Source organism: Clytia hemisphaerica, unplaced genomic scaffold (genome assembly GCF_902728285.1).
Source record: "Clytia hemisphaerica strain Z4C2 unplaced genomic scaffold, Clytia hemisphaerica genome assembly, whole genome shotgun sequence".
Taxonomy (NCBI): Eukaryota; Metazoa; Cnidaria; class Hydrozoa; order Leptothecata; family Clytiidae; genus Clytia; species Clytia hemisphaerica.
In genome coordinates, this window is record NW_027104271.1 from 23565 (window position 1) to 48392 (window position 24828).

General features: G+C 34.3%; 3 protein-coding genes across 3 annotated transcripts in view; 2 read left to right on the forward strand and 1 right to left on the reverse strand.

The window, feature by feature from the left end:
• The window catches only part of LOC136816675 (condensin complex subunit 3-like), a 177505-nt gene that overhangs the window by 17634 nt on the left and 135043 nt on the right, over nt 1–24828 (forward strand). The gene's annotated exons all lie outside the window — the stretch shown is intronic.
• On the forward strand, nt 12515–16755 carry LOC136816708 (nucleolysin TIAR-like). The gene is made up of 11 exons (XM_067073028.1): nt 12515–12576; nt 12849–12969; nt 13139–13237; nt 13401–13467; nt 13868–13955; nt 14547–14622; nt 14915–15026; nt 15219–15305; nt 15496–15659; nt 16003–16149; nt 16474–16755. Exons 2-11 carry the CDS (start codon nt 12886–12888, stop codon nt 16753–16755), a joined length of 1206 nt encoding a protein of 401 aa, XP_066929129.1. The 5' UTR covers nt 12515–12576; nt 12849–12885.
• Nucleotides 16905–24828, reverse strand: part of LOC136816709 (uncharacterized) — a 12149-nt gene continuing 4225 nt past the window's right edge. Inside the window, exons 2-3 of the mRNA XM_067073029.1 lie at nt 17196–17955; nt 16905–16910 (exon numbers count right to left, since the gene is read on the reverse strand). Coding sequence (XP_066929130.1) covers nt 16905–16910; nt 17196–17955 — 766 coding nt within the window. The remainder of the gene's footprint in view (nt 16911–17195; nt 17956–24828) is intronic.

Sequence of the window (24828 nt, forward strand, 5' to 3'; positions counted from 1 at the left end):
TTGTTTTATTGAGAGGAACTATAAGAATCTGACGTCAGTTTCAAAGTAAACCTTATTTATGGCGATTAGAAAAAATTGACTACAAATAATTTTTGCAACAATGAAAGCTCCCACCAGAGATTTGGGAAAAGAGGATAAGAAACGCCGCTGCAGCTCGCTGTTTTCCTATTCTTTCCCTTTGAATTCGGCACCCTTTGAAGAAGCAAGGCTGTAGAATAGTTGAGCAAGAAGGAAGGCCGAAACAAAATGGCGTTACGTACAGGTTAACCAATGTTCAAGAAAAAAGTCCTTGAATAAAGCTTTCCAGTGAGTTCTTTGTGAAAAAGAGACTGGGGAGTGAATTTTTGATCTTCTGGGGGTTTCCCCTGAGAAAATCGAGGAAAATCATTCTATATTCTGGGAGTAAAGATGGCGGACACGAGGCATGCTTGAAATTTTGAAAATTTGGGACCAATTTCTTTCTGGCTTGTATTGCTCTGAATGAATTTTTTGTGTTGCAGACATAATTTTTATGGGTAGTAGGAAAGTTGATTGTGACCACCTATGCCTTAGTTTTCCTGGGCACTCTCTAAAACTTCTTGGCATTTTGATTTAAGATGGGCAAAATCGATTGATAATTTTGTTGTTTTTGTCTGGAGAATTGTTATCGAATCTGTATTTATTTGGATGTTTGTTTTGTATCCAGGTTGTCCCTGGCTGCCTGGAAAGATGGTCCAAACAAGTCATCAGAGCCAGGAAACATGTGGGCCAAAATTACCAAATGTAAACAAACTAGAAGACCCCAAAAGCGCTTCTATTTAAATTCTACAATTCTACTTGAACACATATTTTCACTTGTTGTTATGTAATAAGTTTTTCTGAGCACAGGCTGGTATTATTTTTCCAATATTTTTTCTAAATGTAAGTAAATGTATTTAGTTTTTTAGCAATGAGTTACACATGCATTGGATTTAGTCCTCTATGGGGCAATGATATAATTTTCTAGTCCAGCTTTCAAGTTATATATCTGGATCAGTACTAATTAAAAATCAGTTGGAAGGTTTTAGTCTTTTTTTATAGTCTTCTCAATTTTATTTCAATGGAAAGTCATGAGTGATATTGATTTTTTTCATGCAATACATCTTTATTTTCCCAGGTGTTATAAATGAAGGTGAATCATAAAAAACCCTTTTGGGTTTAATCATGCAGGCATGTTCCGTTCAATCAATTTTTGACGACATTTCTGGTCAAAAAATTGAATTTCGATGGTAATTTTCAATTTTCAATTTTCGAGTTAAAAAACTGAAAATTGAATTTTGATTGAAAGTTTCAATTTTATTTTTATTTCTGCCAGAAATGAACTGAAATTTCCAATATCATCTTTGATTTTCTAATATAAACTTTTTGTATTGAAAATTGAAAATAATATTTTCAAATACTGAAATTTTGTCGTGAAGAATTGAATTTGACAAAACCAAACCAATTTGTAAAAAAAACATCTCGGATAAAAAAATTGAAGTTGAAAATGATTTACAACCAGTTACAAAGAAGACAAAGGAAACAATAGTTTTATTCAGTCTCTTCTTTGTTAGTTTAATTTTTCTCTTAATGTATCGATTACACACGCGTTTACTTCATTAAGAGCTGAAATGGAAGTGGCGAGAGTGAATAAGCACATCCAGACTCAGCCGAATTATAGGTGTTCTAATAAACAAAAAATCGGCTAAAGTCAGTACCTTTTTAAAATCTGAAATCTGAGGCTCACATTGTTCTTAATCCGGGGGGGGTGTACTACCCTTGTCGACCGACGGGGGTGCTCCGCTGAGGTTCGAAAAACGACGTGGGACTCGAAATTTGCGAAAAAAGTGACCCTGAACGGGACTAAAATTCCAAAATTTTCTACTTTTTCTCCAAATTTTCCAAAAATAGAGACCCTACGAGTGACTGATTTTTCTATTTTGGTGTTTTTGCGGCCCTACCTGGGACTCGTGGAGGTTAAAAAAGGTACCCTATCCAGCGGAGCATCCCCGTAACCCACCTTGCCCTAGTACCCCCGTACCCCCCCCCGGGTTCTTAATATGTTCTTAGATTTAGGCCAATTTCCAGCCTTCTTTTGAAATTGTTCTTATAAAAAAAGAGTGTAGTCAAATAGAAAAGGCCATACAAAGACCAAAGAGTATCCGAAGAGTTAAATATTACGTAAAGGAAATTGCTCCAGCGTGAAATTTATGCCATAATGTATTTATAGAACCGAAAACTAAATTAAGCTGCAAAAGACCTGGAAACTAGACAGCAACAAATAACAATAAAACCGATGAAACACTACTTTTGAGCATCTGTTTTCGTGGAAAAACAAGCGTGATAAAAAATTGTTTTGGTTTTGTCAATTTCAATTTCTCACGACACAATTTTCAGTATTTGAAAATATTATTTTCAATTTTCAATGCAAGAAGTTTATATTAGAAAATCAAAGATGATACTGGAAATTTCAGTTCATTTCTGGCAATAAACAAAACGAAAATTGAAACTAGCAATCAAAATTCAATTTTCAATTTTTTAAGTCGAAAATTGAAAATTGAATATTGCCATCGAAATTCAATTTTTTGACCAAAAATGTCGTCAAAAATTGAATGAACGAAACATGCACACACGTTTAATCTTTTTTAGAAAAATTTCAAACCATTTTTTAGCAGCATTTACAAATTAAAAGAGTTGCATAAATGTTTTCTACTAAGAGAAGGATATTTTTAATTTTTAATTCTTATGCACTTTTATTATACTGTTTTATTTGCTAGATAGATATTTCATTATATCGAGGGAAAAATCCCTAGATGGAACTGTTTTGTATAACTATCGTATTTTTTTCAATAATGTTTTTGGATTATTTTATGCTTTATTGTTTCGAGTTCATATAAAGCTCTTAAAAGAAAGATTTCATGATATTTGTGATCTTCTAGCATTGATATCATGAATTATCATCGCTTCTTTTTTTCTTTCTTTCTTTTGAGCTCTATTTTTGTCATGTTTCCAATTTGTTCTAATACCCAACATCACTACCCGGCTGAAGAGCATCCGTGTATGAAAACGTCCATTCGATTTTTGGTCAATTTTCAATATTTTGAAAATTGAAAATTGATTTTTTGCAGCAATTTTCAATATTTCATAAAGTTCAAAAATTGAATTTTATATTTTGATCCAATTTTAATTTTTTTTTCACGCCCAAAAAAATCGAGAATTGAATATTCATCCAGTTTTCACTATTTTTCAGTCTCAAAAAAAATTGAAAATGTAATTTTTTCTATTATTTTTAATTTCAGAAAATATGTCGACCTTTAAAATTTATTGAAATCCCAATAGGGGTAAAAAGGGAATAGCACTGGTGAGGAGGCCTGGGAACTAAATCCAAAACACAACAAATTAACACAGGTCAGATGGATATCTATTTATTATTTCGTATAAAACACCCCTGTTCCCATGACCTGGTCGAAAATAAAACTTCACCGGAGTGAGTCTGATAAAAGATTAAAATCGGCTGCGGGAAGATTTTTAAAGAAACTTTCCACTGGGGTGGAAATTTGAGCCTTTTTTGATTGGTGTGAATTTCGATTAGGTTCTTGGGAATTACTCATATGGCGTTCTAAATCTCCAGATCTACTAAACGTACATTTTTTTGTGGCACTAGTTTTGTGGGGGATTTTCTAGTTGATATATACACATTTCTACCTGTTTTTTTGCCAAGTGCAAGTGTGCTTTTTGACCGGTTAGCCTGGGTTATATAAAATTTCACCGGGGTGGACAACTTTTATTTCAATTTCTCACTGGGGTTGAGATCACTCAACTTCAATTGCCTGGGGTGAGTCATTTCTTCACTGGAGCTTAAATTTAGGCTATTTTTTTCATCAGGTTATTCACCGGGGCGGACCTGACAGGGGCACTGATTTAGGAGTGTTATAAATAAGTGTTTTCAAATAAGTAAATCTACGACTCAACAGTTGGGTTCGTTTAACGATTATTGTATTCTGTATCGTATCATAACTACACACATGTTTTCTTGCTCCCAGATCCCCAAAGACAAAAGGTTGTGTTATGGATTTAGTTCACAGGCTTCCTCCCTACCACTAGTGCCATTCCCTTTCGACCCCTATTGGAATTTCAATAAATTTCGAAGGTCAATATTTTTTATGAAATTAAAAATAAGACCGAAATTACATTTTCAATTTTTTTTTAGCGTGAAAAAAAAACTAAAATTGGATAAAAATCCAAAATTCAATTTTTGAACTTTTTGAAATATTGAAAATTGCTGCAAAAAATCAATTTTCAATTTTCAAAATATTGAAAATTGACCAACAATCGAATGGACGTTTTCATACACGGATGGAAGAGGCCTCCATGATATTGTTTCTTAGAAACTCTAGTTCAAGAAATAACCAAAAATTATCCTAGTTTTACAAGCTTATCATTTTTGGTTTTATAATGTGAATTTCAATTCTTTTAGCTACAGTATGTATAAATTGATCAAATTGATTCGATCATTCTATAAGGAAAATATTTTGGTCAGAGCTGGGAAATTCTCCCCTTCAGGCACAACGACGAAGGCTTGAGAAACACTGCGTAGGCATAGGTTATATGGATAAACAATTGATCGCTTCTCCGATAGCCATATTTAGATCTCCGTTCAATCAAAGTACAAAGTTAGTTTCTAAGAAATCAAGATATTGAAATAACTTTTGAAATTATTTTACCTTTGTATTAATTGGCGGATAAGTATCGACTGTTTTGATTAGCTTTCATCTTGTTACAAATTGGAGGACGGTAGATTGCCACTGCAATACGGGGTGTACTTCCTCTGTAATATTAATGTCTCGATATAAATTCTTGCTGAGAGTAAATTTGTGACAAATGAAAGTTGTGTATTTTCGAAAAATTTTCGAGACTAACTTTTGATGCAATTATTCTACAAAAACATAGTTTAAGTTAGGAAGGAGGTTTTAGGTACGTCTTTACCAAAATTGAAATTTCTAGCATGGAAGGATGAAAAGCTCATCTTTTCAATGGCATATAATAATGTAAGATTTGAAACATTGGTTAAAAATGACAGGTAAAACAAGAATCAAAGTAAAAAAGATATGTAGTCCATTTATTCCAGCCATAACTTTCTAACCAGCTATCTTAAAAGAATAGTTTGGTATTGTTGGAAAGATATTTGAATATGCCCATATGTTCCTATAGTTGAACTAATTAGTTTAGTTTAATTAGTTGTAAATTCGTCAATGAAAATGAAGAAGAAATAATAAGAAAATATGCTATTTTTGATAGAAAATAAAATGGAAATCTTTTGATGAATTAGTCAGATTATGCATACTAGAGGTAAGGTTTATATTTTAAAGTATATACCTTTTAATTTTCATTCATAACAGGTTAACAACTGAAAAGTCGAACTCTAAATGAAAATCTCAGTTAATTTTACTCGAAATGAAAAATATATTGCTACTGCTCTGGAAATGAGAAATAAGAGATTGATTTTTGTGTACATGATGATCTGAATCAAATAAACTTTGCCAAGTGTTTGATCGAATACATTTTGAAATATTATATCCATTTTTAAAAGAAAACTTCAAGGTGAAAGAGAACTTTCATTCATAACAGGTTAACAACTGAAAAGTCGAACTTTAAATGAAAATCTCATTTAATTCTGCTCGAAATGAAAAATATAATGTAAAGAGAGTTTACTTTAAAACTAAATTTTAATGATCATTAAAATTAACATATCAATTACAATGTTCAACTTTATAGTTAAGTATTACAATATGCTACTGGTCTAGAAATGAGAAATAAGAGATTAATTTTTGTGTACATGATGATCTGAATCAAATAAACTTTGCCCAGTGTTTGATCGAATACATTTTGAAATATTATATCCATTTTTTTAAAGAAACTTCAAGGTAAAAGAGAACTTTCATTTATAACAGGTTAGCAACTGAAAAGTCGAACTTTAAATGAAAATCTCAGTTAATTTTGCCCGAAATGAAAAATATAATGTAAAGAGAGTTTAGTTTAAGACTAGATTTTAATGATCATTAAAATTAACATATCAATTACCATGTTCAACTTTATAGTTAAGTATTACAATATGCTACTGGTCTAGAAATGAGAAATAAGAGATTAATTTTTGTGTACATGATGATCTGAATAAAATAAACTTTGGCCAGTGTTTGTTCGAATACATTTTGAAATATTATATCCATTTTTTTAAAGAAAACTTCAAAGTAAAAGAGAACTTTCATTCATAACAGGTTAACAACTGAAAAGTCGAACTTTAAAAGAAAATCTCATTCAATTCTGCTCGAAATGAAAAATATAATGTAAAGAGAGTTTAGTTTAAGACTAGATTTTAATGATCATTAAAATTAACATATCAATTACCATGTTCAACTTTATAGTTAAGTATTACAATATGCTACTGGTCTAGAATTGAGAAATAAGAGATTAATTTTTGTGTACATGATGATCTGAATCAAATAAACTTTGCCCAGTGTTTGATCTAATGCATTTTGAAATATCATATACATTTTTTTAAAGAAAACTTCAAGGTAAAAGAGAACTTTCATTCATAACAGGTTGTAGCCTTAGCGCAGAGAAGGGCTGTGTTTGTAACTCAAGAGTTGATTGATATTGATGATTTATTGACAAGAGTTCAAACTGAAAAATAGAAAAGTGACAAAACTAAGTTTTTGAAATAAAATTGAGAATCTAGGCTAGACCTATTGACATGCGAAAAATTGATTGAAAATATGAAAGTAGATGCTATGCTTTATGAATAATGAACTTAGAAAAACTAAACTTAAATAAATCTGAGTTGAAAATAAACGTCCTAAGACCTGGATGAAAGGCACACAAAGACCAAAAGAAAAAAGGTAAAAACAGAAAACAAGAAACAAAAAACCTACCAGCTGGCCAAAAGTGAATGCTGGAAAGATGCTGTTACAAAAACATGGCCGAATGAAAACAAAATTGAACTCGATAGAATATCAAAACATGACTTGAATCTTGATGAAAAAATTGATGTCAACTCCACTCATACATACTCTTAACTGATGTGTAAAAAGAAAACGCAGGTCTTTTTTATCAAACAAAAATTAATAACTAGTTAAATTGATATTACTATAAAAATGTCATTTGAGAATTCGTACATAATTACTTAAAATTAGAGACAAAAGATAATGATAAATACTAATTAATACGTGAAACAAAAACTGAAAAGAGAATGCACAAGAGACACTGAGCAAAAGAAACGGAGGACGCACAAGGGAGACAAGACACTGCAGAACAAAGGAAGACACTGCAGAACAAAGGAAAACGCTGGCAAAACAAAGACGCTGACGAACAAAATGACACTGAAAGAGAAATACTTGAAAATTGAAATAAATATTTTTGTTTATTATTTGAAATCTTTTTGACTAAAAGTTGTTAACTTTACACTCCCCCAATAAACAAATTGATTGATTTGAGCCAAATGAAGACTGAAGCCTTTCCAATATAAAAATCACGTATACACCAGGAGTTTCATGAAAAACGTTTTCATTTGAGCTTTTACATTGAGGTAAAAAAATTCGAGACTTGGCTTTATACCAATAACATACCTTGGCTTGAACGCCTGGCGGGGAGGAGCGGTGATGACAGATCTTTGAAGAGACTGGATCTCCCAACGATTGTCATCTGGAAGCATTTGTTTCGTTATGACTGGAGATCGATCTACTTCCTTGACGATGGCTTGATATTTCGGCTTGACAATGATCTGCTGAACTTTGAGTTGAGGTCGAATATCTGATGATACAGGGTTGTCCATTTCGAAGGACAAATGGAATAACACTTTGAAGAACTTGAAAGCATGTACCATAGTTTTGATGAAGCTGCAATAGCGACGGTGATTTAGATGTGAATGACGAGTGGTTGAAAACTCTTGATTGATATTGGAATGTTTGGAGATTACCCTTGTCTGGACTTGAAGACATTTTAGATTGGCGTGATCGAGCTGTGTCGAAGGTCGATGATTGTTTCGATTAGAAAGAAAGTTGATCGGAGCGTTGACGCCTGAAAATAAGTGACTGATTGAGGAGCTATTCAGGTCTAGCTTCATGCTGGTGACGACTGATGAGTTTCTGCTGTTGAGTTTTGAAGAACTTTGATGTTTAAATATTTGACGTTTGAGGATATTAGGGAAGATATTGGATTCTGATGGCGATTTCTTGGTGTTGTTGAAATTACCGAGTTCAAGTTCTGGCAATTTGGATTCTGAGGTTTTAAGTTTCTTTATAGTACTTTGACCGAATTTTTTAACTGGCTGATTGGATTTTTCGGTATGGGTTGATTCAAATTTGTCTTTCTGGGATGATGAGATCTCGATGACTGATTCTGAATCTTCGAATTCATCGATAAGATTGGTCTGATTGGTGATTTGAGGTAACATTTTGATATCCGGGTTGATTTGGATGCCCATTCTGTATAGTTGATATTGCTGACTGAAGAATCCAAGATAGGACGATTGACTAAAAAATGTCGAATGAATTTGAGTGAAGATCGGATGAGGACCTCCAATGACTCCACGTGAACCATCAGGATTCTTGAAAACGGATTCGTATATGGTTAAACCGGAAGGAAGTTGATGAATGAATCGTGGATAGTATTTCAGGTATTTGATTCCAAGCATGAAGTGAACATCTCCTCCAACGCTCTGAGCCGGTATTGGAAGTTGAGCTGGATCTCCTCCTATTGATTGGAAGTGATTGCTGATATCCTGGTAGACAGCTGTACGTAGTGGGTATCGAGGAAATGTGGCAGTGATCGAGTCAAGAGCTATGCCTGTCAATGATGCGATTTGACCATCATGTTGTGGGATGTTGACGTTGAAGGTACCAAACGTTTGAAGTGATGTTTGGCCAACTCCCCCAATTTCTGTAACTTCGGATGATACCTGTGATGCATTAGAGCCAAGTGATTTGATTGCTGAACGTTTTATAATGAAATCACTGCAACCACGTAGAATACTGTATACGGGACATCATCGATATTGACGGTTTGAAGCATGTAAATACCTCTCTCGTCTTCTGGAGTTGAATTGTTGTTTGGTTGAGTGTTTGTCTTGTAGCTTTCGTAAACGTAGAGTGATAGGCTTATGTTACGAGCAAATGTTGGAAGATCTGAAGATTTGATATAACGTTGTTTGAATTTTTCGAGGATTTCCTTGTTAGATTCGTCATCTTTGTGTATGTCGCATACAAGTACGTGTTTTCGTGTCGGGAATTTCTGATGGTATTCATGTTGACAGGTATAATCACGTTGACAACGACCTTCTTTGTGTTTGAGCGATTGAGCATCAGCACCTGGGAACAAACATTGGAAGCAGTATCCTTTGTCTTTTAAGAGATTGAGTCTATCTGAAGGGGTGAGCTCAGCAAATATTTTGCACGAAAAATATTGAATTATCCTGGTGCCTCAAGGGCCTTGTGTTGCTACATGATCGTCAGCTCCTTCTTTGGCATCGCAAATATAGCAGATAGGCTCAGAGGGTATGGTATTGTGTGATGAATTAAAGCCATACCTCTGATTCCTGGGGTTTCTTGAATCTTGATTAGGACCAGTTGGACGTTTGGGCGATTGTCTGCCTTTCGAATCTGGATCCTGAGTGTTCTGGTTCATCACGATCGATTTTTGCTGTTGAAGCTTGAGTTCGTCTTCAAGGAATTTCGTCAGCTTTAACCAGGTCTCTTCTGGAAGAATGGTGTTGTCTGCTTGACTAAGCCATCTTGAAAGTCGAGCATCACCGAGAAGTCGTAGGATGTCGTTCTTTGCTCCTCCATAGTAGAGATGGTTTTCAATGTTGTGAGCTTTTACGAGCGAAGTCAGCTCCTTGACGAGGTTGATAATTTTGTGAAGGGCGTTGATGGTTGAATCCACGATCCTTTGATCGGTACAGTGGGTTCATTGATGAAAGTTGACTGGTCTTTCCTTGTAGCATTATCATGACGTCACCGTAGGCAAACTTGAGTTTCGACCAGATTTCGTCAATGTTATCGATGGCTTTGACAGAGCTGAGGGCCGGGTCATTGAGGTAATTATTCTTCAGAAGTTCGGCTAACAGGTGTTTAGGCGTGGTCCTAAGATGAATCTTTTCGAATTTTGATTTGAAAGTGTAGAAATCGAGTGAATCATGATAACCAGAGAACTTATCAAGTTTGATATTAAGATTCGATTCAGAAAAGAGTTTTTGTTTGTACACTTGACGATCTTTGATTTCAGTGTTCAAGTTAGTCGTATATGTTGCTTTGAGAGCAGTTAAGGCAGTATAATTTGCTCGAAGTGTAGTGATACCTGTTTTGACTTGTTGATTGGATGATTCTTTGTTGATGACCTTTTCGATTCTCTTTGAGATTTCATTGAGTTGTGTGAAGTTTGATGGTAGACTGTTCTTCAGCTGGATGATTTCTTCATCACTCAGATCTTTGGGTGTACGAGAAAATTCGGAGTTGAGTTCGGTGATACAACGTTCTATGTCTGTAACGGTAAACAGGATCGACTCGTCTGATGATGTTGATGATTTGATTTCAGTTGGATGCTTTGTTTCAGGTTGATTAGGGCTGATTTCGCAAACTTTGTGGATGTAATCTCTGATTGCTTGAACAGCTTGAGCTATACGCTGAGTTAGGTGCTCATTTGGTGTTTCAGTTTCGAGAAGCACTTCGTTATGTCGGATGCTTTTACGAAGCGTTACAAGTTGATTGACCACCGCAGTTGGGTCGATTGCGATTTCAGGTGGGTTTTCTTCAACAAGGTCGAATACTTCCTGCAAGAGGATTTTGGTTTCTATGACAACTTCTGAAGACATTTGGACTGATGGTTCTGATTGATCAGCTTGTGTGGGCGTGGTTTCCGAAGATGAGTGATCGGGATCTTCCACTGTGACACGATTATATCTACGACGAACTCTGTAATCGATTGGAGGTAAGTTTCGTAGTGACATCAAGTTAAGTTTTGATGTGAGTTGAGGCGTAAGTGAGAATGACACTTCACAGCATACGGTTCTGGTGTTCTGTTTGAATGTAGCCTTAGCGCAGAGAAGGGCTGTGTTTTTTAACTCAAGAGTTGATTGATATTGATGATTTATTGACAAGAGTTCAAACTGAAAAATAGAACAGTGACAAAAGTAAGTTTTTAAAATAAAATTGAGAATCTAGGCTAGACCTATTGACATGCGAAAAATTGATTGAAAATATGAAAGTAGATGCTATGCTTTATGAATAATGAACTTAGAAAAACTAAACTTAAATAAATCTGAGTTGAAAATAAACGTCCTAAGACCTGGATGAAAGGCACACAAAGACCAAAAGAAAAAAGGCAAAAACAGAAAACAAGAAACAAAAAACCTACCAGCTGGCCAAAAGTGAATGCTGGAAAGATATTGTTACAAAAACATGGCCGAATGAAAACAAAATTGAACTCGATAGAATATCAAAACATGACTTGAATCTTGATGAAAAAATTGATGTCAACTCCACTCATACATACTCTTAACTGATGTGTAAAAAGAAAACGCAGGTCTTTTTTATCAAACAAAAATTAATAACTAGTTAAATTGATATTACTATAAAAATGTCATTTGAGAATTCGTACATAATTACTTAAAATTAGAGACAAAAGATAATGATAAATACTAATTAATACGGGAAACAAAAACTGAAAAGAGAATGCACAAGAGACACTGAGCAAAAGAAACGGAGGACGCACAAGGGAGACAAGACACTGCAGAACAAAGGAAGACACTGCAGAACAAAGGAAAACGCTGGCAAAACAAAGACGCTGACGAACAAAATGACACTGAAAGAGAAATACTTGAAAATTGAAATAAATATTTTTGTTTATTATTTGAAATCTTTTTGACTAAAAGTTGTTAACTTTACAACGTTGCCCTCTAAACTTTCAGTGTGAAGTAACAAATTTTACACCATTTTGTTGCTTGAAAAATTCTCATCATGATGATAGGAAATTTTGAGTAAGAAAATAATATAAGTATCTTTTGGTCTCAGCTGTTTGGTCTGGCTGTTCCCAAAACCCCTAAAGTTTACCCACAATTAGACTCTAAACAAAAGAATTTTGTCACATAACACAATTATGAAGAGTTTTGTTATTAAAAATATCCATTAACCGAAACAACCCTTAAGGCAAAGGACCTGGTACACGACAAGCCTAATTTTCAATTTTTCAAGAAGCTGTTTTTCTCGCTACACACCTCTCTTAAAATCAAACATTACCAAAATTTTCCATTTTGAAAAGGGTTCTTTAAAGATTATTGTGTTAAAACTGTACACATAGGATTTATTGACTCAAAGAACTTCAAAAATAAACTTTGGGTTTCCCAAATTTCAAAGTTTGGTGTTATTGTTAAAAATTTTAGACCCTGTGAGGGTTATGATAACAGACGTCACTAGAATCCCTTAATTAATTTTCTTTTATCAATCATATTGATATGATTTTTATTAATCTTTTCTCGTTTATGTTAATATTTTAGCCATCAGATGTCCCAGACCCAGCTGCAACAGTACTGTAAGTGTTTAGATGGAATTTATTTGTCGATTTTTCATCTAAAATTTGTTAAACCTGCATTTCATCACATTAAAATGTTGTTAGTATATTATTTTATAAACAACCTTCCTTGCAACTCTTAGAGCAAAAGTTAATTTAAAAGTAAATGAGTTTTAATAGAAGCCTTACTGTTTTCAAAGCTCGTTGATTATAGCTACTCAAATTGATATTCAAATTGGTATTTTTGTTTATTTGATAAAAAGAATCCTTTATACTTTCTTTATTTATTTCAGATATGTTGGAAACCTTGATAGAAGGGTCACAGATGTCATGATGATAAACATCTTGAAATCAGGATTACAACAAGGCGAAGAGAAAGTCTTGTCAGCTAAAATGTTTGCCCCAAACGACCCTGTAAGTTTCATCTTCACTTCACTTCACATTCTGCCATGCTTTGTTATCTTAAATCCTTCCCAAGAGATGAGTTCAATTGGCTTTCTGTTTAAAATTAGGTTATGTAATAACTAACTGCAATATCATGCAATTCTGGATATTGAAACCAAACTTACTTTCATACTTTCAGTCACAAGGACCAGAAGGTTATTGTTTCGTTCAATTTGCCGACAATATTTCAGCATGCCAAGGAATGACCTTTCTCAATGGGCGTGATTTTTGTGGAAAGGTTTGTGTCTATTTTTTTTCTGTACAACAAGTTTTGATTTTTTTTAATGAAGTTTGTAAATATCAATAAAAATTCTGGAAAGGCTCCTGGTCTTGAAAAATGCTACTAAAATGATAAAGTAGCTACTTTTCTTATTATCATCTTATTGATTTATCTATTTTAGAAAGTGAAAGTCAACTGGGCAACCAACTCGAACAGTGGTGGGCCAGGAAATTATAAGATTATAGGAAGTAAGTTTTTTGATTAACTTCTTGACTCCTCCGTGAATGAAATAATTTAGGTAAGATGGTTTTTGTTTCTAGTTCAGATATCAGGCCATATTTCAGGGCAGGGCAGGGTCCGTTGGTGGTCAAAAAGGACACTTTTTCTAGTGTTTTTCCACTAAAAGGCTGTTTTTACCAAAATTCAATTGATTTAAAGAGGAGCAGCAAAGGCCATGAAAAGTGGCCTGGATATTGTTCAGAGAGTGATCTGAATCCCCCCCATTCATGATGCACCTATCTTCGTCATATTTGAAAAGTTCTTGAAAAGGAGATCCCCTTCAAAGAAGGAGGGGTTTGGGGCTCGCACCATGTTTTGCCAACAGTTATCCTGTATTGTAACAACTTATAAAATTTTGTTCCTTCTTAGGCAGTGTGACCATCTTTGTTGGTGATTTAGATGATGAAATAACTGATACAGAATTGAAACAAGCTTTTGATCCCTTTGGTGAAATATTGTAAGTTCGTATCATATCTTTAGCACTTTTTAGACATTTTGATGAATGCTCTTTAATTCATGTCCCACCTTGTTGGGGTTTGTATTTTTTTATCAATGCTCGTTGATTTAGAATGATCAGTCAGTTTTATTCTAATACCAAGATTCTCTACACTCGACCCTTATTCCATACTATCAAAGCTAAATTTTTCATGTTCTTCTTGATTTTCAGATACAAAATAAATTATTATATATTTTTAATTTGCTCGAATATTTTTTAAACATCTACAATTACAAATATCTCATTCCAAAACATTTTACAATAATTTTGATATTGATTGTAGATGGCGCAACTTGCCAACAGAACGAAATCTGGTCAAAGCATAATGCTGAGTAATTTCATGTTACTTTTACATTTTTTAACTTATTATCTTTCTTACTTTTTTTCTAATTTACACTTTTTTTTTAACTTTTTCTTACTTTACCTTACCTTTTACTTTTTAGCTTTTGATTCAGGATAAAACAAGCAACATTACTATTGGTTTCTGCTTGGTTCTTCCTGGATAATCTTTTAAATTCTTTATAGTTGACATAGCTTTTTTACACACTTCAGGAACGCGAAAATTGTGCGTGATCTAACGACTCAGAAAAGCAAGAATTATGGTTTCATCTCTTTCTCCAATAAACCCGTAAGCTCACATAAATTATTTTTGCTTTGGTATAGAAAATATCACCAATTACAACGAAATGTCGACTTTTTTACTTTAAAGTCTAGAAACAAAATATGATACCAGACTTGCGTGGTTTATATCACTGCTAAAATTTATGTTAAAATAACAGCCAAAATCTTTTTTCAAATTAGTACTAGAGAATTGCTCTGAATTTCAAAGAAACATTCAAAATACAGTAAATGGTCTTTGATTTCATGAAGAAAATCTTTTTGAAACACACAAATAGAAAAGTTGAAAACTTTACTTTTAGGATGCAGAAAAAGCGATAAGAGATATGCATGGTGCAATGTTAAAAAGACGACCTATCAAAACAAATTGGGCTACAAGGAGTCAGAAATCAGAGAATGGCGGACAACGAAGTTGTAAGAATGCTTGAGAAATTTTAATTTGAACTTCAATGGGGAACTTAAAAGAAGCTATCTAACTTATCCCTAACAATTCTTATGTAGAAATTACAACTGGGTCTTCAACAGTTGACCAAGTAATAACTTATTTTAAAAGTTCATTCATTCAATGATTCATTTTATTCAACATTCAAATTCTTTTACCTGTAGCCGAATTGGATTACGATGAAGTAACGAAGGAATCAAGTCCAGAAAACTGCACTGTATACGTCTCAAATCTTCCCGACAGAGTAACAGGTGAGTTGAAGATTTGCAACGTCTCTAAAAATGAAAAATCTAGACATACATCTTCAAATATTTTTGAATTTCAGCACTTCATAAATATGTGATGTGATAAAAACCTGTATAAATTTTAACACTCTCCTTTTGGTAGGTTCTTTCACATGGCTGAACATTCTGTTTTCTAATTTCCTTTTAATTTTTTTAGATGAAGCTATCATGAGACACTTCGGAGACTTCGGCAAGATCATCGGTAAACCAAGGCTTTTCGAAGGCAAGAATTTCTGTTTCATTCGATACGATTCTCACGACACAGCAACGTCAGCCATCTGTAAAGGAAATGGTACAGAACTCAACGGCTCTATTTTAAAGGTATCCCTGTTTCATTTCTTTGCCTCGACCCTTATCCTCATTCTTATCTTTAACCAAGCCTGTAATATTTTTAAATGGATTGTACTGTCTATATTCAAAATTTGGATCAGTGATTTCAGAGTTTTTATCGGTCAAGAAATTTTAGATCAAATAGTTAACTACTGCAATTTCTACACAAAAAGAACCTGATTACGGCAGGAGAATCTCTGGGAACGTTGGTAGCCGCGAGTTCCAATAACATTCTTTTTGTTAGAGGGTATTTTTTCAATCATTGTGATAGAGTTTTTACCTTTTTATCGACATCGTACTCACCAATCTTTAACATCCTTTCATTCACCAACAGTGTTGGTGGGGTAAAGAGAACGCAGCCGACAACCATAACGGACCAACCAGTAACTACTCCAGCAATCGAACACAACATGTTAACGTCAATCAACAGAATCCACAACAACAACAAGCTGCCATGTACCAACAATACATGCAACAATATGTACGTCACTTTTCGTGTACGCTTTTTTTATAAGAAAATTAGGCTAGCTTTGACTCAAATCTAAGAACAAATTAACCGACAAGAAAACAACGAGGAAGTTTCATGGATTTAAAAATGATGCAAAAATTATTGGCCTTTTTGAAAAAGGTCTACTCGTTTTTTTTTCTTTTTATGAAGGATAAACCAATGCTAATTTTTGAAATTGTTAAATATAATATGGGACCATTTTAAAATTTTAAGCTCTGCAATTATTTGCGAATCCTAGATGGGGGACAACTATCTACACTTATAGCCTCACTCATATCGTATATTTTTGTTACACAGTATTCCAACCAATGCTTCAACAACAATACTAGCAATATTGGATGCAATATCAACAAATGCTTCAACAACAGGGCGGTGGTGCAAACGCCCAACAACAGGTTGGCGGCAGGCGGCCAATACCCTTACCCCACAATATGGTGGGCGACAATTACAATCAACAAAACAGGGTGGTCAACAACAAGGCCAAGGAGGTCAACAAGGGTGGTGGCAACTATCCACCAAGCAGGAATTATCAACACTAATCGACCAATTAGAGCTATGTTTACACGAACGATAAAATAGAAGAATTTTAAGTTGTGTTTACATTAAAAGGAAGTGTTGAGTATTACTTGTTGACGGGTGGATTGCTGGGGAGATTTTATTGAAAGAAATTGAGATAATNGGTTGAAGGTATATATCCTTATCACCAATAATTAAAGAGATAATAAGATTTAGCTCTATAATATGAAAGTACTTATCCATATCTCTGTTCTGAATAATGATGGAGGTAATGCATGTGTGGTGAAAAATATAATACAGCGATAGTGAAGATAGCGGAGAGGGTAGATAGCGTAGATAGTGTAGATAGTGTAGATAGCGTAGATTGCGTAGATAGTGTAGATAGTGTATAAAGGGTAGATAGTGTAGATAGCGTAGATAGTGTAGATAGTGTAGTTAGTGTAGATAGCGTAGATAGTGTAGATAGTGTAGATAGTGTGGTTAGTGTAGATAGCGTATATTGCGTAGGTAGTGTAGATAGCGTAGATAGTGTAGATAGCGTATATTGCGTAGATAGCGTAGATAGTGTAGATAGCGTATATAGCGTAGATAGTGTAGATAGTGTAGATAGCGTAGATAGTGTATTTAGTGAAGATAGTGTAGATAGTGTAGATAGTGTAGATAGTGTAAATAGCGTAGATAGCGTAGATAGCGTAGATAGCGTAGATAATGTAAATAGTGTAGTTAGTGTAGATAGTGTAGATAGCGTAGATAGCGTAGATGGTGTAGATAGCGTATATTGCGTAGATAGCGTAGATAGTGTAGATAGCGTATATAGCGTAGATAGTGTAGATAGTGTAGATAGCGTAGATAGTGTATTTAGTGAAGATAGTGTAGATAGTGTAGATAGTGTAGATAGTGTAAATAGCGTAGATAGCGTAGATAGCGTAGATAGCGTAGATAATGTAAATAGTGTAGTTAGTGAAGATAGTGTAGATAGTGTAGATAGCGTAGATAGTGTAAATAGCGTAGATAGCGTAGATAGCGTAGATAGCGTAGATAATGTAAATAGTGTAGTTAGTGTAGATAGTGTAGATAGCGTAGATAATGTAGATAGTGTAGATAGTGTAGATAGTGTAGATAGTGTAGATAGCGTAGTTAGTGTATATAGCGTAGATAGCGTAGATAGTGTAGATAGCGTAGATAGCGTAGATAGCGTAGATAGTGTAGTTAGCGTAGATAGTGTAGATAGCGTAGATAGTGTAGTTAGCGTAGATAGTGTAGCTAGTGTAGATATCGTAGATAGTGTAGATAGTGTATATAGTGTAGATAGCGTAGATAGCGTAGTTAGTGTAGATAGCGTATATTGCGTAGATAGTGTAGATAGCGTAGATAGTGTAGATAGTGTAGATAGTGTAGATAGTGTAGATAATGTAGATAGTGTAGATAGTGTAGATAGTGTAGATAATGTAGATAGTGTAGCTAGTGTAGATAGTGTAGATAGCGTAGATAGCGTAGATAGTGTAGATAGTGTAGATAGTGTAGATAATGTAGATAGTGTAGCTAGTGTAGATATCGTAGATAGTGTAGATAGTGTAGATAGTGTAGATAGTGTAGATAGCGTAGATAGTGTAGATAGCGTAGATAGTGTAGTTAGCGTAGATAGTGTAGTTAGTGTAGATAGCGTATATTGCGTAGATAGTGTAGATAGCGTAGATAGTGTAGATAGTGTAGATAGTGTAGATAATGTAGATAGTGTAGCTAGTGTAGATAACGTAGATAGTGTAGATAGTGTATATAGTGTAGATAGCGTAGATAGCGTAGTTAGTGTAGATAGCGTATATTGCGTAGATAGTGTAGATAGCGTAGATAGTGTAGATAGTGTAGATAGTGTAGATAGTGTAGATAATGTAGATAGTGTAGCTAGTGTAGATATCGTAGATAGTGTAGATAGTGTAGATAGTGTAGATAGTGTAGATAGCGTAGATAGTGTCGATAGTGTAGATAGCGTAGATAATGTAGATAGCGTAGATAGCGTAGATAGTGTAGATAGTGTAGATAGCGTAGATAGCGTAGATAGTGTAGTTAGCGTAGATAGTGTAGATAGCGTAGATAGTGTAGTTAGCGTAGTTAGTGTAGATAGTGTAGATAGCGTAGATAGTGTAGTTAGTGTAGATAGCGTATATTGCGTAGATAGTGTAGATAGCGTAGATAGCGTAGTTAGTGTAGATAGCGTATATTGCGTAGATAGTGTAGATAGCGTAGATAGCGTAGATAGCGTAGATAGCGTAGATAATGTAGATAGTGTAGATAGTGTAGATAGTGTAGATAGCGTAGATAATGTAGATAGCGTAGATAGCGTAGATAGCGTAGATAGTGTAGATAGTGTAGATAGCGTAGATAGCGTAGATAGTGTAGTTAGCGTAGATAGTGTAGATAGCGTAGATAGTGTAGTTAGCGTAGATAGTGTAGATAGTGTAGATAATGTAGTTAGCGTAGATAATGTAGATCGCGTAGATAGTGTAGATAGTGTAGATAGCGTAGATAGTGTAGATAGTGTAGATAGCGTAGATAGTGTAGATAGTGTAGATAATGTAGTTAGCGTAGATAGTGTAGATAGCGTAGATAGTGTAGATAGTGTAGATAGCGTAGATAGTGTAGATAGTGTAGATAATGTAGTTAGCGTAGATAGTGTAGATAGTGTAGATAATGTAGTTAGCGTAGATAGTGTAGATAGCGTAGATAGTGTAGATAGTGTAGATAGCGTAGATAGCGTAGATAGTGTAGATAGTGTAGATAGCGTAGATAGCGTATATTGTGTAGATAGTGTAGATAGCGTAGATAGCGTATATTGCGTAGATAGTGTAGATAGCGTAGATAGTGTAGATAGTGTAGATAGTGTAGATAGTTTAGATAATGTAGATCGCGTAGATAGTGTAGATAGTGTAGATAATGTAGTTAGCGTAGATAGTGTAGATAGGGTAGATAGTGTAGATAGCGTAGATAATGTAGATAGTGTAGATAGCGTAGATAGCGTAGATAGTGTAGATAATGTAGATAGCGTAGATAGTGTAGATAGCGTAGATAGTGTAGATAGCGTAGATAGTGTAGATAGTGTAGATAGCGTAGATAGCGTAGATAGTGTAGATAGTGTAGATAGCGTAGATAGTGTAGATAGTGAAGAAAGCGTAGATAGTGTAGAAAGCGTAGATAGCGTAGATAGCGTAGATAATGTAGATAGTGTAGATAGTGTAGATAGTGTAGATAGCGTAGATAATGTAGATAGCGTAGATAGCGTAGATAGCGTAGATAGTGTAGATAGTGTAGATAGCGTAGATAGCGTAGATAGTGTAGTTAGCGTAGATAGTGTAGATAGCGTAGATAGTGTAGTTAGCGTAGATAGTGTAGATAGTGTAGATAATGTAGTTAGCGTAGATAATGTAGATCGCGTAGATAGTGTAGATAGTGTAGATAGCGTAGATAGTGTAGATAGTGTAGATAGCGTAGATAGCGTAGATAGTGTAGATAGTGTAGTTAGCGTAGATAGTGTAGATAGCGTAGATAGTGTAGATAGTGTAGATAGCGTAGATAGTGTAGATAGTGTAGATAATGTAGTTAGCGTAGATAGTGTAGATAGTGTAGATAGCGTAGATAGCGTATATTGTGTAGATAGTGTAGATAGCGTAGATAGCGTATATTGCGTAGATAGTGTAGATAGCGTAGATAGTGTAGATAGTGTAGATAGTGTAGATAGTTTAGATAATGTAGATCGCGTAGATAGTGTAGATAGTGTAGATAATGTAGTTAGCGTAGATAGTGTAGATAGGGTAGATAGTGTAGATAGCGTAGATAATGTAGATAGTGTAGATAGCGTAGATAGCGTAGATAGTGTAGATAATGTAGATAGCGTAGATAGTGTAGATAGCGTAGATAGTGTAGATAGCGTAGATAGTGTAGATAGTGTAGATAGCGTAGATAGCGTAGATAGTGTAGATAGTGTAGATAGCGTAGATAGTGTAGATAGTGAAGAAAGCGTAGATAGTGTAGAAAGCGTAGATAGCGTAGATAGCGTAGATAATGTAGATAGTGTAGATAGTGTAGATAGTGTAGATAGCGTAGATAATGTAGATAGCGTAGATAGCGTAGATAGCGTAGATAGTGTAGATAGTGTAGATAGCGTAGATAGCGTAGATAGTGTAGTTAGCGTAGATAGTGTAGATAGCGTAGATAGTGTAGTTAGCGTAGATAGTGTAGATAGTGTAGATAATGTAGTTAGCGTAGATAATGTAGATCGCGTAGATAGTGTAGATAGTGTAGATAGCGTAGATAGTGTAGATAGTGTAGATAGCGTAGATAGCGTAGATAGTGTAGATAGTGTAGTTAGCGTAGATAGTGTAGATAGCGTAGATAGTGTAGATAGTGTAGATAGCGTAGATAGTGTAGATAGTGTAGATAATGTAGTTAGCGTAGATAGTGTAGATAGCGTAGATAGTGTAGATAGTGTAGATAGCGTAGATAGCGTAGATAGTGTAGATAGTGTAGATAGCGTAGATAGTGTAGATAGCGTAGATAGTGTAGTTAGTGTAGATAGCGTATATTGCGTAGATAGTGTAGATAGCGTAGATAGTGTAGATAGTGTAGATAGTGTAGATAGTTTAGATAATGTAGATCGCGTAGATAGTGTAGATAGTGTAGATAATGTAGTTAGCGTAGATAGTGTAGATAGGGTAGATAGTGTAGATAGCGTAGATAATGTAGATAGTGTAGATAGCGTAGATAGCGTAGATAGTGTAGATAGTGTAGATAGCGTAGATAGTGTAGATAGCGTAGATAGTATAGATAGCGTAGATAGTGTAGATAGTGTAGATAGCGTAGATAGCGTAGATAGTGTAGATAGTGTAGATAGCGTAGATAGTGTAGATAGTGTAGAAAGCGTAGATAGTGTAGATAGTGTAGATAGTGTAGAAAGCGTAGATAGTGTAGATAGCGTAGATAGTGTAGATAGTGTAGATAGCGTAGATAGCGTAGATAGTGTAGATAGTGTAGATAGTGTAGATAGTGTAGATAGCGTAGATAGCGTAGATAGTGTAGATAGTGTAGATAGCGTAGATAGTGTAGATAGCGTAGATAGTATAGATAGCGTAGATAGTGTAGATAGTGTAGATAGTGTAGATAGTGTAGATAGTGTAGATAGTGTAGATAGTGTAGATAGTGTAGATAGCGTAGATAGTGTAGATAGCGTAGATAGTGTAGATAGTGTAGATAGCGTAGATAGATAATGTAGTTAGCCTAGAAATCTTTTACATGATCCCCAATTATTGTTTAACAGTAATTACTAAACTAATTATGGAAATGGCACTTTAATTGAATCGAAATAATAGACAGACTTTATGCTACGATTCTCTATCACTGACTCTTTTTAAAAAGCATTGATGATATTTTTAAGTTGTGTTTTCAACGACGGGAATAAAAATATCAACATTGAACTTCATCCAAGATCTTGGATGGTTGTCATGGTTACTTTTGTCTTTGTTGATTGCGCAATGAATAGAATCTCGATTCGTCGGCACAGCGTCAATATATGATTTTGACCTTTGCTTTTCACGGTATATCCTTGTAGATGTATCAAAGACATCAGGTCTTTTATTTCAGGAAAATATATATTGGAGCAAAGCCGTACACAGAAAGAAGCAACAGGTTTATTATGAGGTGTAATTTTAGGCAGATTGATCAAAGGAATCCTGTGATGTTTAAACCATATTTTGGAATAAAGGGAGTAAACGAGGGCGATTTTAGCCGTACTAAATTGAAAATTTCTCCCGTCGGCGGAAACCATGGTTGCGCCTCCTCGGTTCCCTTTTGAAAACTATTCACGCTAATTAATTCAATCGTCTAAATTAATGGGGGCATGGCAAATGAAGTATAAGCCCGAAGGGCTAGAAGTCAATCTCCTTGGTAGGATTTGAAGCCAACAAATCCTACCAAAGTTGTTGCGCGGCCTTGAGCGGCTCGCCTGGTTTTTACACAAATGACAGATTGAAAGTAAAATTTGCCGCTAAATTTCGAAAAAAATATCAATCGTAAACAAAGGAATTGCTAGATTCAATCTGTCGTCAAAAATGCGGCGCATTTTTTAAGGCTTCACTTTTTCTTACCTGAGTAAGGTTAGAGATTGAACTCTAGCCCTTCGGGCTTTAAACTCAATGGGCATGGCCCCTCATGTTGCTTGTCACAGCGTGAAAGGGGTCGATATCCGGTACGATTTTTTTATTACATTTTACCGCATAAATAAAATATACCGTAATATGTTTTGCAATTTTGATCCCGCATATTATAATATCCGTGTTACCACATACTCCAAAGTGAGACTCCGCATATTGTTATAAACCCCTGAATTCATATCCGTGGAGTATAGTATATCGGTTACGTATGATGTATCTTTCATATTAACGGTATATTTTATTCCGTATATATCTGTATATTCCTGATACGTATGCAACGTGAATAAGGGAAGCCGTGTACTATTCAATATATTACATCATACATCTTGTATATATGAAAACGGGAGAATGATAGGGTTTCAAGGGTTTTTCATTTTTCTGTATTATACTCCAGTATACAAAAACAAAAGAGCAGGTCTCCCACTCTTGATTTAGCTTATTTTTTTATGAATTTATGACAGTTTTTAATGCTTTTTTAGGACATTTTATGACATTTTTGGGTGTAAAATTTATGACAATTTATGACATTTCAACAAAAGTTAGGACATTTTTATGACGAAAACGAGAGAATCTTGTTTGCAAAAAAGAGCACTGTAATTACGAAAATCATAGGAGGAATCGAGGAAGAAAAATAAAAGGATTAAAGACAAAAATATTATAATGAAGTTTTTTCTTTGTAACATAATAGACCAAGCAGAGCGTACAAAAAATTATTTATCCAATCTGAAATGTTTAATGAGATAAAAATAAAGGTGAATAGTTTATTGATTGTGTTAAAAGTATCATCGAGCCGATCAAACAACTACACGCTTTTTTTTAATAAGAATACACTTTATAAGAATGTCCATGATGAAAGTGGCAAAAAAAACTAAGAATATGCTAAGAATATCACCATCATGGAATTTGGCTACACGTCTTTTTTTTTTAAGAAACACACTTTTAAGAAACACGAGGCTCAGAATGCCTAAAAACTAAGAAACATCTAAGAAACATGATGAGAAAATAACATTTTTTTAATTCGGTTTTTTATAAGAACCTTCCGATCAAGGCTAAATATGTCAAAAAGTTAGAAACATGTAAGAAACATTTAAGGCTCAAAAGGCCGATTTCTTAAGAAACATTGAGGCTGCTTGGTAAAACTAGTTTCTTAAAAAACAAAGACGTGTACTGAAGCTAAGAATGCCATTTTAAGAGCATTTTCAATTATAAATTATAAATTATCCTCAAGTATGGCTCACTCCTTTTACAAAAGTGCCATTTTATGCTTGAGACGTATGTACTAAATGTTAAATCTAGTATGAATTAGGATCCTAACCTAAGAATGTACTGTAAGAATATTTTAGGGATGATTTTTCCAAAAAAGTTAAGAATATCCATGATGAAATGGATTTACACCATTCTTATAAAAAAAAAGCGTGTAAATCGACAGCACAAAATTTTAACAACCCTCTATCAGTGACCCGGTGGAAAATATACACTTTTTTATAAGAACAATTCTATAAGAACAAAGAGGCTCAAAAATGCAAAAAGATAAGAACAATTTAAGAACAGTGGAGAGGCTGAAGTTAGAGAGTTAAAGCAAAAAAGAATCAATGGTTTCTAAAATCCTCTAAACAGTAAAGTAAATAGACAAAACTTGTTTTTACCTTAGAGAAAATGAGAACAAAATAAGAACAATTCAAGGCGCAGTATCTTACTTTTTTTTGAATATCTCAAGGTCTAGATTTAGACATAATAATTTAGATGACACATCGTTGGATAGATATTGATAAGTGGGATATTATAAAAAGTTTAAGTTAAGATTTTTCTACTGGGTCAAAAGTCATTGATTTTCAAAGTTTATAAACTTCAAACTTAGCTGATTTCAAATATGTGCAATCAGATTTTTCGTATTTATCTTGGACCAAAAGTAGGGTCAAAATCCGGTCTTCTTCGT